Source organism: Equus quagga, chromosome 21 (genome assembly GCF_021613505.1).
Source record: "Equus quagga isolate Etosha38 chromosome 21, UCLA_HA_Equagga_1.0, whole genome shotgun sequence".
In the NCBI taxonomy this organism is placed as follows: domain Eukaryota; kingdom Metazoa; phylum Chordata; class Mammalia; order Perissodactyla; family Equidae; genus Equus; species Equus quagga.
In genome coordinates, this window is record NC_060287.1 from 34,851,110 (window position 1) to 34,868,662 (window position 17,553).

At 42.9% G+C, this 17,553-nt stretch overlaps 1 protein-coding gene across 1 annotated transcript in view; it reads left to right on the forward strand.

Moving 5' to 3' along the window:
* The first annotated feature begins 1,099 nt into the window (after window positions 1-1,099).
* Window positions 1,100-17,553, forward strand: part of LOC124231412 (SH3 domain-binding glutamic acid-rich protein-like) — a 49,288-nt gene continuing 32,834 nt past the window's right edge. The window contains exons 1-3 of the mRNA XM_046648213.1: window positions 1,100-1,324; window positions 7,585-7,770; window positions 17,283-17,363. Of these exons, the coding sequence (XP_046504169.1) occupies window positions 1,280-1,324; window positions 7,585-7,770; window positions 17,283-17,363 (312 nt within the window). The 5' untranslated portion in view covers window positions 1,100-1,279. The remainder of the gene's footprint in view (window positions 1,325-7,584; window positions 7,771-17,282; window positions 17,364-17,553) is intronic.

The following is a 17,553-nucleotide window of genomic DNA, read 5'->3' on the forward strand; positions in this document are numbered from 1 at the left end:
AAACTTTATCACAGGTATGTATGTATACGAAAAAACAGTATATATAGGGTTCAGTACTGTCCACACTTTTTCAGGCATCCACTGGGGGTCTTGAATATATCCCCCCCCAGATAAAGGAGGGACTACTGTAAGTGACTTTGAGCTATAGTCCAGGGACAAGGTGTCCTTTCTCATTGCAGACATCTGCCTGACCGGGAGGGGAGCAGACCTCCAGGCCTCTGGGACTCTGGTGAAGGGGCGGATGCAGTGCCACCTCCTCCAAGAGTAGCTGGGGATTAAAAAATATTAGAGAGACTCAGTTATCTAAGAGGACTAAATATCCCTGGGGTTCCTTTGCCCCTCACTGCCCTTGATCTTGATTCCGAAAGCCATCAGATGAGTCGGGCGGCCAGCATTTGGGCTTCTTACTGGATTTTGAATTCCTCTAACTTTTAACACAATTCAGATTATCTATATAAATAAGACAGAGTGAGCCTGTTACAAACAGACCGTTAATTTTTTCCCCAACGTCTCTAAAAGAGTGAGGACAATTTGCTTGTTCAAGTCCTCGGTACCCACGAGCCAGCCCCCTCTCCCTGCCTCCTCTGGGATGTCAGAGAAACCTTCCACGGTCCAAGGCCCGTCACCTCCTGTTCTTTAGGAGAAACAGGTGGTAAAGGGAGAAAACGGGAACCAGGCCACTCAGAAAGGAATCTATTGGGTGACAGTTCACTGAAGTGCTTTTTTAATCTGCCACAAAATTTTAAAGAAGCTGTTTATTTTTTTAAAGGCCGCTGTGGCTCTTCCGATACTAAAAGCCCCCTAAACACAGGCTCCTCCGGACCAGACCGAGCTGGTGTTTCTTGGCTGTCCCAGCTCCTCCCTCCCGCCCTCCTCCACCGCTCTTCGGCTCCCAGGGCCCCACCTCCCTTGCCCCCGGGCCTCGCCCCCAGGCCTCCGATTGGTGCGCGGCGCAGCCTTGCCTTTTAGGGACTGCTGTGGGGCATTGAAAGTGATAAGGGAAAGGGGCCAGTGACTGCTTTTATCAACCAATCAAATATTTTCCCGACACATCCCCAAATATTCTCGGGCCAATGGAGGGGGAAGCCCAAGATGCCTGGGCTGCTCCTCCGAGAGGCAGAGGTTAACTTGCAGTGGGAGGTGCGGAGCTCAGCGGAGCCCCGGGGCCCCCGCCAGCCCCCACCTGGCACTCGCTCGGCCGTGTCACTGTCAGGATTTGTCTAGCGCCGCGTTCCCTCACTGGGGTGTGTTGGGGGGAGTCCTCTTTCCGACTATCAAAATGGTTATCAAAGTGTTTGTGGCCACATCTTCTGGGTCCGTAGCGGTAGGTGTCTGATGGCGTCTGTGGGGCTGTCTTCCTACACTATTTTCTGAATAACTGAGCCTTGGAAGTAGAAGGAGCGCGTATGGCCCAGCGCTGGCCTTAAATTTCTTTGTGAGGAGTGTGTGAGTAAACCGTGGCTCTGCAGTAAGCCCGTGTGCCTTTGCTTTCTGAGATTGTTTTAGTAGTGTTGCAGAAGTGTATAAAATGTGTGAGCTGGGGTAGCTGGGTGTGAAAGGGGATCCGAGGAAGGGGGCGTGTTTGATACCAGAATTTTTAACATGCGATTTGTGTTGCATTGATTAGAGATTCAGGGACTTTTTTTTTTTCCGTAGAGTGTTTCTGCTAGTCATTCTGTAATACAGACTAATCTAGAGTTGCAAATAAATGACACTTTGTGTAACAATATTTGGCGCCGGGGATGAACTAGATTACTAAAATGACTCCTGGGTGTGATCACTCGTGTATGCAATGTAACCGTACCAAAAGTGTAAAGTTCGCATGTGTCATCCTATTATTTGAGGAAAATGATGTCACAGTGACAAGAGCAAACATCTCTGAGGTCACAGTTTTAAACGCTCTAGGAATTCCAATGGACCAAAAATAGGTGCTAAAAGCTGACCCTCACCGCATTGCTTTGTGGAATTTCGTTGGGACCAGGCTCGTGATCATCCATCAGCCTCTCCATTCTAGCCTTCAGGCTGGGCAAGACAGACCTGCCTTGAGAAACAGGGGTAGCGGAGACTGCCTTCTTCCTGGAAGTGATTCAGGCTTTGATTTTAGACTTGAACTTGTGCCTATCTGGGACTGACATTTCAACCAGCGTTTTAGCAGAAGTCAGGGAGGCGTGGAGAGAAAAGAGCTTTCTTAATTCTCAACGCTGGAGACCAGCAAAGGGGGCTGTTTCCTTTTATATCGTGGTCCCGGACCAGCTCAGGTTACAGCGTGGATTCCAACAGTCACCCAGCCAGAGATGACGGCCCAGGGAGCTGCTGGCCTGGCCGGGGGATAGCCCCAAACAGCAGCTATTGAATGCTACCAGCTCAGGCGGTTTCCAGAGAGGGCGAGAAGAAAACAAGAAAGAGCCTGATTGTCCCTTCTGAGCACAACTGATCAGCAACTCTTTAATGATCTCTCGAGCATCTTTTAATGGAAAAAGATGAGGAAAAATTCTAAATGTAAAACTGCAAAATCTTTTGTGGCTCTTGATGACCTCAGAAACTTTTACTTGATCTAGAATGAGCGTGTTTTGGGATTATTTACATAAAAATAATTTTTTTGAGGAAAATGATGCTCGTGGGCTTTAAATGTGCTGTTGACACTCATTGCTGGAAACTTATACCCCTTACCTGCCAATCCTCCACATATTCTGTAGACCAGGTCCGAGTGGCCCTCTGCATCCCTCTGGAGACAATGAAAATATTTAAGGGTTTCTTAGGCTTCTTTGATGTCTGACATTCTTGAAGTTTGCGAGCATGATTTAGTTGGCCTTGGACCATGTGCAGGGATGTCATTCATTCCAGGATCTTGGAAAAGCCAAGTTAGTTCTGGTTCCCTAAGCAAATGTTTTGGTGCCACTTGGAACTGTGTGACCTTGGGAAAGTTCTTTCACCTTGCCTCGCCTCAATTTCCTTAGCTGTAAAATGAGGATAAGAATAGTACTCATCTCATAGCCTTGTCATGAGGACTTAGGAAATAAGTGTGGGGCAGCCGGCATGGCGTCGAGTGCTTACTCAGTGCTCAGTAAATGTTATAGTTACTAGTGAAGGTTATAATTATTAGCTATGGCTAGCTAATATTATAATTATTAGTTATTATAATTGTTAATGTTAGTTAATATTATTGGAATTATTATACTTAGTAAATATTAGTAGATGTGAATCTATGATGATTATGTTTCAGAAGAATTGTTCTAAACCATATAAATAGGAGACTTTCTCTCTTATCCTAAAGATTGAGAACTGATTACTCCCCTGGTGTCCATGGTAATGATTTTTCTTGGGTGAGGGAATTTCACCCAGAAGCTTCTTTGCAGGGGAACCACTGAGCAGCTGTCAGGACTTCTGTTACGTGTGTGGTGGTGGGTCTGCAAAACCTTTACTACTTACTTCTTTGGCCTATATATTTAGGATTCTTGCCTGAGACCTATTCAAGGAGGTCCTTATGACTTCTGTTGAATGAATGAAATAAATGAAAAAGGAAAAAAACAAACTGTAATTTTTTGGGGGGGCGATTTTTGGGGGGTTTCACACATGCAGCTCTCAAATGGGTTTTCACAGTTGACACTAAGGTTCTGTTACATATTTTTGCAGCAGGTTTAGGTGAAGAGACCCTGTGAGCAAAAGATGGCCTGTGTCCTCTTCTCTGACCCTCCTCTCTTCCTGAAGGTCATTGCCACGGGGTCTGGGGGACAGAAGGAGAGAGGACGGTCCTCATTGTTTCCAAGATGCACAGCCGCTGGGACCACCATCTTTAAGGACAGACCCTAATGGTGGCTTCTGGGTGTCTCAATCCTTTCTCCAGTCTTGACTGAGTGTAAAGATAGTGGGAAAAACATTTCCCTTGAATTAGATGGATCTGAGTGTAAATCTTGGAAATTTTTTTAATTCATTGGTGCCTCAGTTTTCTTACTTTAAAACGGTCATTAGAATACTCGCCTGGCCTGGCTTTCAAGATGAGTCGATGAGATAATGGCGTGCTGGGTGCCTGACTGTGCAGGTTCTCAATCTGTGGTACCAAATGCTTTTCCATGCGGCCTTTGCTTCGGTTCTCACCAAAACCAAAAGAATGAGGAAGGCTGCAGCCCAACCATTTAGCAGATGAGGCAGCTGAAGAGCAGAGCCCCTGCTTGGACAGCAGCCTTTGGCAGGCCGTTTCTGACTCAAAAGCAGCATGCTTTTACTGCAGGAGAGTGTGACCTCACTTGGAAAGGCTCTAATTGTACAAAACAATACATGGGAGGTGCCAAGAGAGTGACCCCAAGATCACTCAGATGCGTCACAGTAACCAACAGTGGCCGGTGACTTCAGGACAGAGAACCACACTTTCCTATGAGTAAATGTAACAAGATAGGAAAACAGAGCTCTTGGAGCCTCCGATGAGGTCCCAAAGACTCCAGATGACACAGACCCCAAGGATCCCCAGATCCTTCAGAGGAGCTGCCCAGACAGATGGTGCATCCTGTGAGGCCAGCATTGGCCATGGCGCCCTGGATGGGGGAGAAGGAGAAGGGGAGTGTGTCTGTGGCAAGAACTGTTGGGGTGCTGTGCACGCCCCTCCCCCTGAGGCCAGAAAGGGGAGGTGCCCCCTGGGAGCTGATGCTGTGTCCCTGGGGCTCAGCTTAAGAGCCACTTGGAGAAGAGCTGCACTTTGCCTGCAAGGGTCCAAGGGGGCTCCTTCAACAGGGACCCATCAAGGGGGAGGATTGCAGGGGAGAGGACCCCCACTCTGGGTGGGCATCAGGGTGCTGGCAAAGCTGACGATGCCAGCCAGGTGAGCTCACCTGCTCCCTACTCCCCAGCCCCTCCACAGGCTCATCCTAAGACCCCCTGCAGTCTCAAGCAGAACTCAAGTGGTCCAAATAGCCGGATGAATGATAGCTTTGGCCCAGTTTAAGTTACAGGGATTTGGGGAGTACAGAGGGGCAGATTTTATTTTTCTTTTTTTTGCGGGGAGGGGGCTGAGAAATAGCATTTAACACAATATCAGTTTACTTCCTGTAGATGCAATTGCTTGTCTTGTGAGGAATAACAGTAAATGGGTCTTCCGCTCTCATTTTCTCCATCTTTGACTTTCTAACAGAAGACACATAAGGCAGGACTCAGGGAAATGTTTTTCATCTATTTAGAAATCATGGAAAAGCGTGAAATCCATTTTTCATTCTGTCTCAAGTCCCGAGGCATGAATAATAGAGATGGAAATAGTGGTGGTGAGGTGGCTGTGGACCTCTGCCAGGCTTTATTCAGGCTCCTGGGAGGGTATTTGAGAAGCAAGGAAGATGGTTTTGGGCAGAATAAAGGATGTTGCCTTCTGAATGTTTAATTAAAGGTAAACCTGCCTAAAATGAAGACATCTCTACTCTTCGAAACAGCAAAGTGATCTCTGAAAATATCTAAAAGAATAAGTAATTTATAAAGTGGTATGAATAATTATGAACAGGTTAGAGAGTATGTATGGAAAACAAGATTAATTAAGATAATAATTTAGTCCAACAACCTGTCATCAGGTCTGATGGGATTTTGCAATAGAAATCAGTCATGAAGCTGTGGAATTTGGAGTACAGTTTCTTCAAGGAGCAGAAGGTCTGGGGGTTCCCCCAGCCTCGCCTTGGGAGAGGGCAGCTTGGTGCACAAGTACGCAGCCCCTCCTTTGCTTCTGCAGATGTGACACTCAGGAATGTGCCAGAGTGCTTATGCCAGAAGCTGAAGGGAAATTCCATCATCCTCCACCTTTCTGTATGACTTTCAGTTTCCTTTTTTGTCCACGCTTGCCCCAAACTGAGATACATATCTTGGCCTGAATCTTACTGATTAAGTGTTATATTGTAGCTAACAGCAGCCTTTAATTTATTGATCTAAAGCTTGTAGTTGCAATATGTTTGTTATTTTGATAGTACAAATGTTAACTAAAAAGTAAATGTAGGGCCAGCCCTGGTGGTCTAGTGGTTATGTTTGGTGCACTCTGCTTCAGTGGCCTGGGTTCTGTTCTCAGGCGCAGACCTACACAGCTCGTTGGTGGCCACGCTGTGGCGGTGACCCACATACAAACTAGAGGAAGACTAGCAGCAGATGTTAGCTCTGGGCAAATCTTCCTCAGCAAAAATAAATAAATAAAAAGTAACTATGTGATTACCATTTATATTTATGTGTGTATGTAATTTATATATAGAATTTTATGTGTAATTTATAATTACAGATTCTTTAAAAGATTTCAAAATTATTTAATATTAACTTATATTTATAATTAATTTAATGTATAGAATCAAGTGACTACCAAAACCAAATTATATAGATTTTGGTTTTGGTGATGATTTCATTCCGGTGCTGAAGCATCTATATGTATCTTACTTTTCCTTATGTTAAGAAAGAAACACTGTACACAAGTCACTGATGGAATCATTCATTTAGGCAAAAATGAATACAAATCTCTGTGGAAGCAGACTCTGCTGTAACTTGTTTACCAGTGTTTGCGAAAGAGGGCATCATGCATTTCTGGGAGTGAATTCTTCTTTGTAATTGTTTCCAGGGAAGGAGTTCTAAGCTTTAAAGATGGCCACGTTCGTAAGAAATGGCTGGTAGATATAGTCTGTGCGTGTGACCCACGGGTGGAGAAAAGCGCCCTCCAGCCTCCTCTCTGAGGCGAGGCTGCCGCCCCGCTCTCAGTTGGAGTTGGGTGTGATAAGGGAAAGGAGAATCTGCGGGACAACAGGGTTATTTTACTGCCTTACTCTTTTATGTGCTGGCAGAAATATCTTTTTCGAGCCTTTCCTCTGTCCTTCCCCTTCCAGTAATCTCCATGTGGGCTTTTCAATGTCCTGTATTATTTCTAAAGCTACTTTTCTTCCATGTGACTCGTGTTCCTATTTTCATAACTGTGAATGAAGTGTATTTTAGGATGGGTATACTTGGTATTTGAGTTTCATAGTAAATTTTCTTCTTTCTCTTCTTCCAAACACCCTTTTTCTTCATAACCAATTCTTATTTATTTATTTATTTATTTTTTTGAAGATTTTATTTTTTTCCTTTTTCTCCCCAAACCCCCCCGGTACATAGTTGTATATTCTTCATTGTGGGTCCTTCTAGTGGCATGTGGGACGCCGCCTCAGCGTGGTTTGATGAGCAGCGCCATGTCCGCGCCCAGGATCCGAACCTATAAAACATTGGGCCGCCTTCAGCGGAGTGCGCGAACTTAACCACTCGGCCACGGGGCCAGCCCCTCTTATTTATTTTTTGACATTAAAACTTAGCAGAGAATTAAAAGTATCTTGAAGATCTTAAATAGAAGTTCTGCGAGAGCATTTCTGTTCTTATTAAGTTGACTATACCATGATTTAAACATTGATGAGATTACAGTTTCAGAATTTCAATAATCACTCTGCTGATCCTTTAAAATACAGTGTGGTTTTATTATTTTCCTTGTTTAAATACTTAGCAAAATTATTTGTGTTGTATGGTGCAGTTGTAGAAAAGATTTAATTTATGTAAATGTAAGCAAAACATTTTTTAAAAAGACTCTAATAGTTATCTTTCTCTACTCTTGACCAGATTAGGAAGAAGCAGCAAGAAGTCGTGGGCTTTCTGGAAGCTAATAAAATTGACTTTAAGGAATTAGACATAGCTGGAGATGAAGACAATAGGAAGTGGATGAGAGAGAATGTTCCTGGGGAGAAAAAACCTCAAAATGGGATTCCTCTGCCTCCCCAAATCTTCAACGAAGAGCAGTACTGTGGGGTGAGTGTTTGGTTTCTTGGAAAGTTCTGCGTGTGCGTCCATCGGAAATTGTTTAAAGCAGGTCAATTTCGAGGCAGTATTCGGAATTGTTCACAATTTTCAAGTCATGATGTATTTCTACTACCCAATACCTGGATTGTAGATCCATTGTGAATAATCAATATTTAAGATTTACAAAATGATGGAAACAATAAAATAATTTAGACGTTCTGGGGACCATTTTAAGTTCCTTATTTTATTTTGAAGAATTGAGATCACTCATTCAAACAAAATATGTATTTCGTTGGAAAGGAATTCTAATCAGCCTGGCAGTGTACACATCCATGCGCCCACACAGACACAGAGCGAGTCTTCATCGTCAGAAAGGATGACTTGCAGAAGGAAAGTCTTCCTACAGATTCAAGACGAATTTGTGTGAATGTATCTGAACAGTTTAAGAACAGTTCTGGACATTTTGATCACAACAGCAACTTCATTTTATATATTTAATAGTTCATTTCACTATAAAATTGCTTTTTCCTAACAGTTTACAGATTCTACTTAGTAAATCAATATAGCTGAAAAGAAACATTTAAAAACTCAAAGAATGGGGCCGGCCTGGTGGCGCAGCGGTTAAGTGAGCACATTCCACTTCGGCCACCTGGGGTTTGCCGGTTCCAATCCCGGGTGTGGACACGGCACTGCTTGACAAAAGCTGTGCTGTGGTAGGCGTCCCACATATAAAGTAGAGGAAGATGGGCACGGATGTTAGCTCGGGGCCAGACTTCCTCAGCAAAAAGAGGAGGATTGGCGGTGGAGGTTAGCTCAGGACTAATCTTCCTCAAAAACAAAAACAACTCAAAGGACTTTAGAACATGAGAACTGGAAGTATCTTAGGGGTCTTATCAACTTTCTAGGTCGTTTTTCAGATGCAGCAAGCAGGGCTCTGGAAGGTAGCAGGAACTGATCCGTCGTGCTGCAGAAGGCTGGAGCCAGGGGTAGGAATCCTAACTCACCTCTTCTCTTCTTGCTACATGAAACTGCTGGCCCTTTAGGTTAGCTTCTCTTTGCTATACCTTTCTCCTCCAAAGCAGGTGTCATCAAACTATAGCCTGAGGGCCAAGGCCTGCAGCTACCTGTTTTAGTCGATAGAGTTTTATAGGAATGCATCCACATGGATTCACTCACCTATCGCCTGTGGCTGATTTTGCACCATGGCAGAGCTGAGTGCTTGCAACAGAGACCTAAGACCCACAAAGCCAAAAATATTTACTGTCTGCCCGTTTACAGAAAAGCTTTTGGGCCTTTGATCTGAAGCATGAATGGTTTAGTTGTTGGGGGTTTCTGTTAGTTTCCAGGGCTGATGGATGAGAGTGCCACAAACTCAGTGGCTGTTGTGGGCTGAATGCTTGTCCATCCCCCACATTCACGTGTTGAGGCCCTAACCCCCAGTGTGGTGGTATTTGGAGATGGGGTCTTTGGGAGGTGATGAAGGTTAGATGAGGTCATGAGGGTGGGGCCTTCATGATGAGATTAGTGCCCTTATAGGAAGAGGAAGAGAGAGAGATCCCTCTCTCTTTGCCATGTGAGCTTGTATCCAGAAGGTGACTGTCTGCAAGCCAGGAAGAGAACCCAACTATGCTGGCACCCTGGTCTCAGACTTCCAGCCTCCAGAACTGTGACAGAATACATTTCCCAGTCAACGGTATTTCCCAGTCAATACCCAGTGAGTGGTGTTTTTTTATGGCAGCCCAAGCTGACTATGACCATGCCTTAAGATATCAGAAATGTATTCTCTCCCAGTTCTGGAGGCTAAAACTTTGAAATCAAGGAGTCAGTAGGGTTGGTTTCTTCCGGAGGCTCTGAGAGAAAATCTGTTCTGTGCCTTTCTCCTAGCTTCTGGCGGTTGCCGACAATCTTTGACATTCCTTGGCTTCTAGATATATCACTCCCATCTCTGCCTCCATAGTCACATGGTGGTCTCCTTGTATGTCTCTCTGTGTCTTCCCGTGCCTTCTTATAAGGACAACAGTCATTGGAAGAGGGCCCACCCTTATCCAGTATGGTCTCCTCATAACTAATTACATCTGTAAATATCCCATTTCCAAATAAGGTCACTTTTTGAGGTTCTGGGTGGACATGAATCTGTGGGGACTCTATTCAACCCAGTACAAGGCTGCATGAGTTTACACGGCTGTGTTAGCATTCTTCAGAGGCTTAGCTCAAAGTCCCGTGGCTGTGGGAGTGTTTTCAAACAGTCTCAGTGTGGCCAGCACTTATTTAGAGGAATGTGTGGTTCAGTCCAACTCTCCTGTGGATTTAAGCTGCAGCTTCCCAGAGGTTAGAGAGGATTTCCTCTGTGAGGAAGTCCTCCCCTCCACCTCCCCCTCCAGCTCTCCCCATACCTTCCCCACCTCCCAACACCCCTACACCGTGACCCACGTTTCTGAGAATTGTGGAACTGTTGGATAAAGAAAGGGAGAATAAAGTTTTTTGGGTGGTGTAGTGGTGGTGGGCAATTTTTATTTTATTTTTTATAAAATATATTTTTTTAATAATTGAAAAATTAATACACGTGCACACTGGAAAATTAAAATGGTTCAAATTTTACCTCCAGTGAAAATATTCTCCCTCCCATTTCAGACCCCTGTCACTCTGGTTCCTTCCCCTGAGGTGGGCTGGCATCAGGGGCCCCATGCTCCAGGGAGCTCTCTACCTGTTTTAATGCTCTGCTCTCCCTGTCTTGAAACGCATAACAATTTTCAAAAAGGGACCCAGTGTTTCATTTTGCAGGGGGCCCTGCAAGTTTCGTAGGAGGTCCTGCTCTGACCAACCAATCTTGGCAATTTCTTGATTGACCTTCCAAAAATTTTCTGGGTATGTTTACAACTGTGTATCACTTAAAAATGGGAGTGTACTGTACACACTTCGTTTTTTCACTTGGTAACTGTATCTCAGAGATCACTGCGTACCTGCACATAGTCGTTGAATGGCTATAAAATGTTCCATCGTTCCATCATATGCAACATAATTTATTGGTGCGGTCCTCTGATGGGAAGCATTCAGGTTGTTTTCAGTCTTTTGCCGTTACAAACAATGCTGCAGGAAATCTCTGTATCCATACAGACTTTGTATCCAGTATGAGCATATATATCGAGGATAAATTCCTAGAAGATGTGCTGAGTTAATGCATATATGCATCTCATATTAGAAATATTGGCAAATCGCCCTGTACTACAGTGGTACCAATTTACGTCTCCACTAGGCTAGTCTGACAGTGGCTAGTTCCCTGAGACTTCGCCTGTATGTTGCAAACTTTTGAATCTTTGCCAATCTATTGGATGAAAAATGTACTTTTGTGGCTTTGACTTGGATTTCTGTCTTTGTGAGTAAGGCTGAATACCTTTTCCTATGTTTCTAAGCTATCTGTGTTTTTTCTATGACTTGTATTTTCCTGTTGGGTTACAAGTAACGTTTATGGTTTGCCAGCATCTTTACTTATGAAGGAAAGTGGCCCTTTCACTACCATAGATATTGTAGATATTTCCCCATGTTTCTTATTTGTCTTTTGACTTTTGAAAGTGACATTTTTGGAATGCAGAACTTTAAAAATTTTTCGTGTGGACAAATTTATTAATTTTTCTTCTTTATGGTTCCTGCATCCCACATCTTGTTTAGAAAAGCTTTCTACACTCTAAAATTATCAAAAGAATCATGTCATGGTTTCTTCTAGTACTTCTCCAGTGAAAGTAGGATTTTAAATGTCTTCCTTTTGCTTATTTCAGCTGCCCTTTCCCATTAAGGGCAGCTACAGTAGAGACAATGTTCCAGTGTGCAGGTTGCAGTCTGTGCTAATGCCTGGGGTAAATTTTCTGCAGTTATCTTCTGCTATAAAAATAAAGTCTCAAAGGCATTTCTTATCCAGTTTTGCTGTGATCTAGCAATTTTTAAATTTTAGTTGTGGAGGAGAAAGAAGTTTTTTCAAGTGAAAAAAAAAGACTTCTATTTTTAAGATGTATTTTCCTATTATTACAAGTATGGATCTAATGAGATGAGCATACAAATTATTTTATGTTTAGCTGTTTTTAATACCTTCAGTTCTGCCTTCAGAGAGGTATTGGTAGTTTATCTTACTAACAGCTTTGCTGCATTTGCTTTTCTGCAGTCTGTGGACACTCTTAACAAAAGTGCATTAGTGAGGCAGAGGGCGTTGTTTCCAGAAAGTGGCTAAAAATGATTATTTGTATTGTAGGTTCAGATTTTAAAAGGAGGCTCAAAGGTTCTGAAGGATCTGTTAAAATGGCGTCAATCCAGATTGAAATGTGCTTGAAATGTGAGCTGTAAGAATAACTCTATGATTTATAGTGAATCACTGGTCTCTGAGGATTCTTGAATGGTCACCCGTGTGCCATCCCTGATGATGGCCGCAGGGAGAGAGAACCGCAAGGAGAAGCAGTGGATTTCTCTGCACCAGGGCGGTGAGAGGACTGGACGTCAGCAGTTCTGAATACTGCCGTGTCTCTGCCAGTGTGAACTCCTGCTGCTCTCTGCAGAACAGATGAAGATGTTATCCCAAGGGCAGGGCAGGCAGCTGGTAGCTGGAGAAAGGAGACACCCGACAGGAAGCCAGGCACAGAGGAGGCCAGCTTACCCGCCTGGCAGAGGGTACTAACTGGAGGTGGCAGACGTGTCTGTTGATGCCAAGTTGTAGTCTGTGCCTCTCAGCCCAGGTAAGGGCTGGGGTGCCCACCTGAGCCTGAACACAACCAAAGGGGACCTTGACCATTCAGCAGAGAGGCCAGTATCCTCAGGGCAGCGAGGGAGGGCAGGATGTCCGCCCAATTAGGGTAGGAGGAGGGCTCTCTCAACGCATCGATGTTGCTGAACAAGCTATTTTATGTCATTGAAAATTTAATATGAAATATGCCATATAGGATAAAAATATATAGTTTAAAGAGGGATAATAAAATGAACAACCATGTGCACACCATCCAGTTTGAGAAGCATGATATCACCAGAAATTGAGACTTCCGCTGTGTGCTTCTCCCCGTCATGTCCACGTTCCTCGGCCCCGGAAGGAGCCGCCGTAGTGGATTTTGTGTTCACCATTCCCATTCTTGTCTTTCATCTCCCGTGTGTAAATACCTGAACAGTACGTTTTGTTTTGCCTATTTTTGAGCTTTATATAACTGGATTCGTGCTACCTGCATTCTTTGACTTGCTTCTTTCACCAACATATTTTAAAGATACGTCCATGTTGATTGGTGGTGTTCATGGCTTGTTCATTTTCACTGCTCCAGAATGGACACTGGTGTGTGTGTCAGTCTGTTTGGGCTGCTATAACCAAATACCATGGACTGGGTGGCTTATAAACAACAGAAATGTATTTCTCACAGTTCTGGAGCCTGGAAGTCCAAGATCAAGGCGTCAGCATGGTTGAGTTCTGGTGAGGGCCCTCTCCCTGCTTCATAGCTGGCACCTTCTCCCTGTGTCCTTATGTGATGGAAGGGTGAGGGAGCTCTCTGAGGCCTCTTTTATAAGGCATGAATCCCATTCATGAGGGCTCTACTCTCATGACCTAAACACCTCCCAAAGGCAACTTCCTAAGACCAACCATCTTTGGGAGACAGGATTTCAACACGTGAATTTTGGAGGGGACGCAAACATTCAGACCATAGCAGTGTCTGATTTTTGTCGGGTTTTTTGTCTGGTTTTTGGCTGTTACAAAGAGGCTGCTCAATGAATGCTCTCCGTGGGTCTCCCGGTGACATGCGAGTTTCTCTTGGTTCTGTAAGGAGGAATGGAATAGCTAGGTCATAGCTGTCAGCATGTTTAGCTTTTTTATTTGAGGAAGATTAGCCCTGAGGTAACATCTGTGCCCATCTTCCTCTACTTTATATGTGGGACGCCTGCCACAGCGTGGCTTGATAAGTGGTGCGTAGGTCCACACCCAGGATCCAAACCGGTGAACCCGGGCTGCTGAAGCCGAATGTGCGAACTTAACCACTGTGCCACCGGGTCAGCCCCTTCTCTTTTTTTGAGGTTATGCAAAACTACTGTATTTACAAAAATAGCACAAAATGAATTCAGCAGTAGATGCACATTGCACACTTCATTCACATCTTCGACAGCATAAGGTATTCAGTGCTGTGGAACTGAGTAAGAATACTAGCTTCAACGGCAGCTTTGAACACCCAGAGTCACATAAATTACACCAAGATGGGCGAATATTGCCCAAATAAAATTCTGCTGTTAGAACTGAAACACGTTCAAGGCCATTCAAGTTCAGGCACAGAGATACAAATATTTTGGAGCCCCATCTATTTGTTTGAAATATGTGACCTTACTTCCAACTTAGGTCTTAAACTTCTGTTTTACAAACTCCAGAAGGAAAATACAGAAGAAATCAATAAAGAGATTAAAAGTTTCTTTAAATGAAGGTCTGTTGGTGATTTATTTTCTAAATTTTTGTTTGTCTAAGAGACCTTTTCTGACAAATGTCTTTATCTGACTCTCATGTTTGAAAAATAGTCTCACTGGGTCTAGAATTCTGAGTTGATGGTTATTTTTTTTTCTAAACACGTTGAAATTATCATTTTATTTTCTTCTGTCTTCTGTGTTGCCGCTGAGAAGCCAGCTGTCACTCTAACTGCCGCTCTTTCGTAGGGAAACTGTCTTTCTTCTTCCCCCTTTCCTCCCCACCTCGTCCAGTTGACTGTCTCCCTCCTTCCCCCCACCCCTGCTGCTTTTAATAATCTTTCTCTGGGATGTGTCTATGTTTAGAGGTTTTTTTTTATTTATCTGGTTTATGATTATTGTTTGGGCTTCCTTAGTCTAAGGATTGGCATCTTTCGACAAGTCTAGAAAATATTTGAGCATGGCTTTCCCCCGTTATCACTGTTAGCTTCTAGAGCACCTGTAAGATGTTTCTGAGACCTTCTCATTCTGTTTTCCTATAATAATATTTCTTCCACATTTTTCATCTCTTTTTTCTCTCTCTAGGTAATTTATTTGATTGACTCTTCTAGTTAGCTAATTTTCTCTTCTGATGTGTCTGATTAGCTATTAATCCATCTATGTTAACTTTTACAATTCAGTTGTTACATTTTCATTTTGGGGAGTAGTTTTTGTTCTTTTCCAAATTTGCGTCATTGTTCTCTTTAGTTTGTTTATTTCTTGTGTTTTCAACCTTCTCTTTCACTTATTTAGTAAGTTAAATATAGATATTTTATGTTTTCTTCTTGATAATTCAAATATCTGCTCCTAATTTCTGACTCTGCTTTTTGTTATTTCTGTTGGCATTCACTCATGGTATGTTTTTATTTCCTTATTTACTTTGTGATTTTTTGACTTTGAACTGATCATTTTTTAAAACTTTATTTCTGGATACTCTTTGAGGCCTGGAATTTGTTTCTGCTAGTTTCCTGGGAGCTATATAAAAACTAGAACCCTTTTAAATTAAGATTTCCTTTGAAGATGTTTTGGACAACACATGTCATGGGAATTTGGACCACAAAGTCTCATGAATTCTGGCTTGTGGTTATGAATTCTCAGAGGAGAATGTTTTCTCCTCCACTCAACACCAAAGTTGAACCAGGAAAGTTTTCTTCCATTTTGTTCTGCATGGCGATATTATTCCTCATTTATATTTATATTGAGGGCAGAGCCTTCAACGGGGTTCTGGAGTGTGTGTTTGTGTATGCATGTGTGTATATGTATGCATGCATGCAACTGTGTATGCATGTACGTGCATATGTGTGTGTGTATGTATGTATGTATGTGTGTGTGTGTTATAAAACTCCCAACCTTGAGGTGGCCCGGGGCTTTATCCACTTCCCCTTTTCCGTTTGCAGTATCAAAGTGGGAGATAAAGGTCTGGGTTTGTCAGAAACTCTCAGCATGGGTGGCACCCTTGGTGTGTGCTCACTCTCAGGATTCCTGATCTCACTTGCTGTCATCTTTCCTTTTGTACCAGCTCAGCAATGCATTTGTACTTTTTCTTAATCTGGCTTAAAAAAAGTTCTTTTTTCAAGACAGTGTTTCAGGGCATCTAATCTGCCACGCTAACAGAAATGGAAGCTCAAAAACCATTCTATACTCATTATTTTCTATATCTATTTGTTAGCATTAAGTCAAAAATAATGACAAATTGTTCTTCACTCCTCTGAAATTCTGAAGAAGGTCTATGAACTTAAGTTGAGGCAAAAGACAATTTACTCAACTGTAAGAAAATTCTTGACTTGGAAGATTCCAGTGTTGGACAACTAGAAAAGTTGTTAGATCTTTGTCTATGGAATTTTTGGAAAATAGCATAAATTTACCTCCTTATTTACCTCCTATTTACCAACACTGCCACTAATGTATTCTATCGTGTAATCTTTTAACAATGCCTAGTAAGTGTGTGCTCTGGGAATCGGTCAGAATTTCTGATACCAAGAGATCACTTACTCATGATGCCCTATTTCCTTTGGCTGAGCTTTGAGGCAACTTACAAAAATGAATTTAGTATAAAAGAATAAAATTAATCATTGAGAGAATCTGGACAACAGGTAGAAAAGAATAAAGCTGTGAATAAGATTAACACACAGGAATACCTAACATTTTCTTCTCAACATAGCTGGCCTGTGTTTGGTTTTACGCTTCTCAACACACAGTTAAGAGCAGGGTAAGCAATAACGCAACTAAGTTGGTTTGAGAATTTTCCTGTTCAGGCCAGGCCAGACACACTGCTGTTCGAAGTGAGCGGTTTTTGCTACACTGTTGAAACAGTGTTTCAGCAGTGACAAAGATTGGCAGTAATTAAGTAGTCTGGGGGAATATGTTTATGTTTTAATGATAGAAAATGAAGCTCTTCTCAGCTATTGCCAACCACATGACTGAAGAGTTGGTTTAGGGCTGGACTCACCTGGGGAAGGAGGTCACTCTGGGTGGGGTCTGGGGTGTGGGGTGGAGCCTCATCAAGCTTCAGATTTCAATTTGCTACCAGGTTTCACATCACTCTACAGTTTTCCCCATTTTGCCAAAACAAGCACGGCTCTAAGCCCTCCACAATCTTGTGGCTCCTGGTGTCTGAAGGTTCCTGAGATGAGTCTGGGCCCCTAGAAGCTGCTGTAATGACAGTAGAGAAATCCTGTGTTGTCTTAGTCTCAGCTGATCAGAGTCCAAATCCATAGTACCAAATTACAAGGAAACCAGCTAAAGATGTGAGACATCTGTAGAAGCCTTTTACTGGGCATATCTGAGTTTGTGTGTGTGTGTGTGCATGCACACACATGCATGCGCACACACATGCATGTTTATTCTCACTGCACTGTAATAGGCACAATGAAAGTGTGTAAAAATGTGAATTTCACGGTTAGATTTTTTATTTTGGAGTTGGTTATCTTTGACAAAGCAAACTGGGATCACCTTTTGAGTTAGCTCCTAACTTAAGTAAATAAATAAAAATTAGTAAATAAAAAAGATCAGCTTGGGTAAATACACTGGCTCACAATTGTGCAGTGGGTTCAAACATTCTTTTTCTTTGCTTCCAGGATTTTGACTCTTTCTTCTCTGCAAAAGAAGAGAATATTATTTATTCGTTCCTTGGTCTGGCTCCCCCTCCGGGCTCTAAGGTAAGCCTGAACACGCCATTGGGCCCAATACAGGTCATAATAAGTGAAGATAGAAGTCAGCATCCAAGACTGTTTAATAAATGGTCATATTTAAGTTAACATGGCTTTAATACACTCTTTACTCTGAGGAAGTCTTATACATAGCAAAAATATAAGGTTTTTACTAAAACATGTTCCTAAACTATGCTTT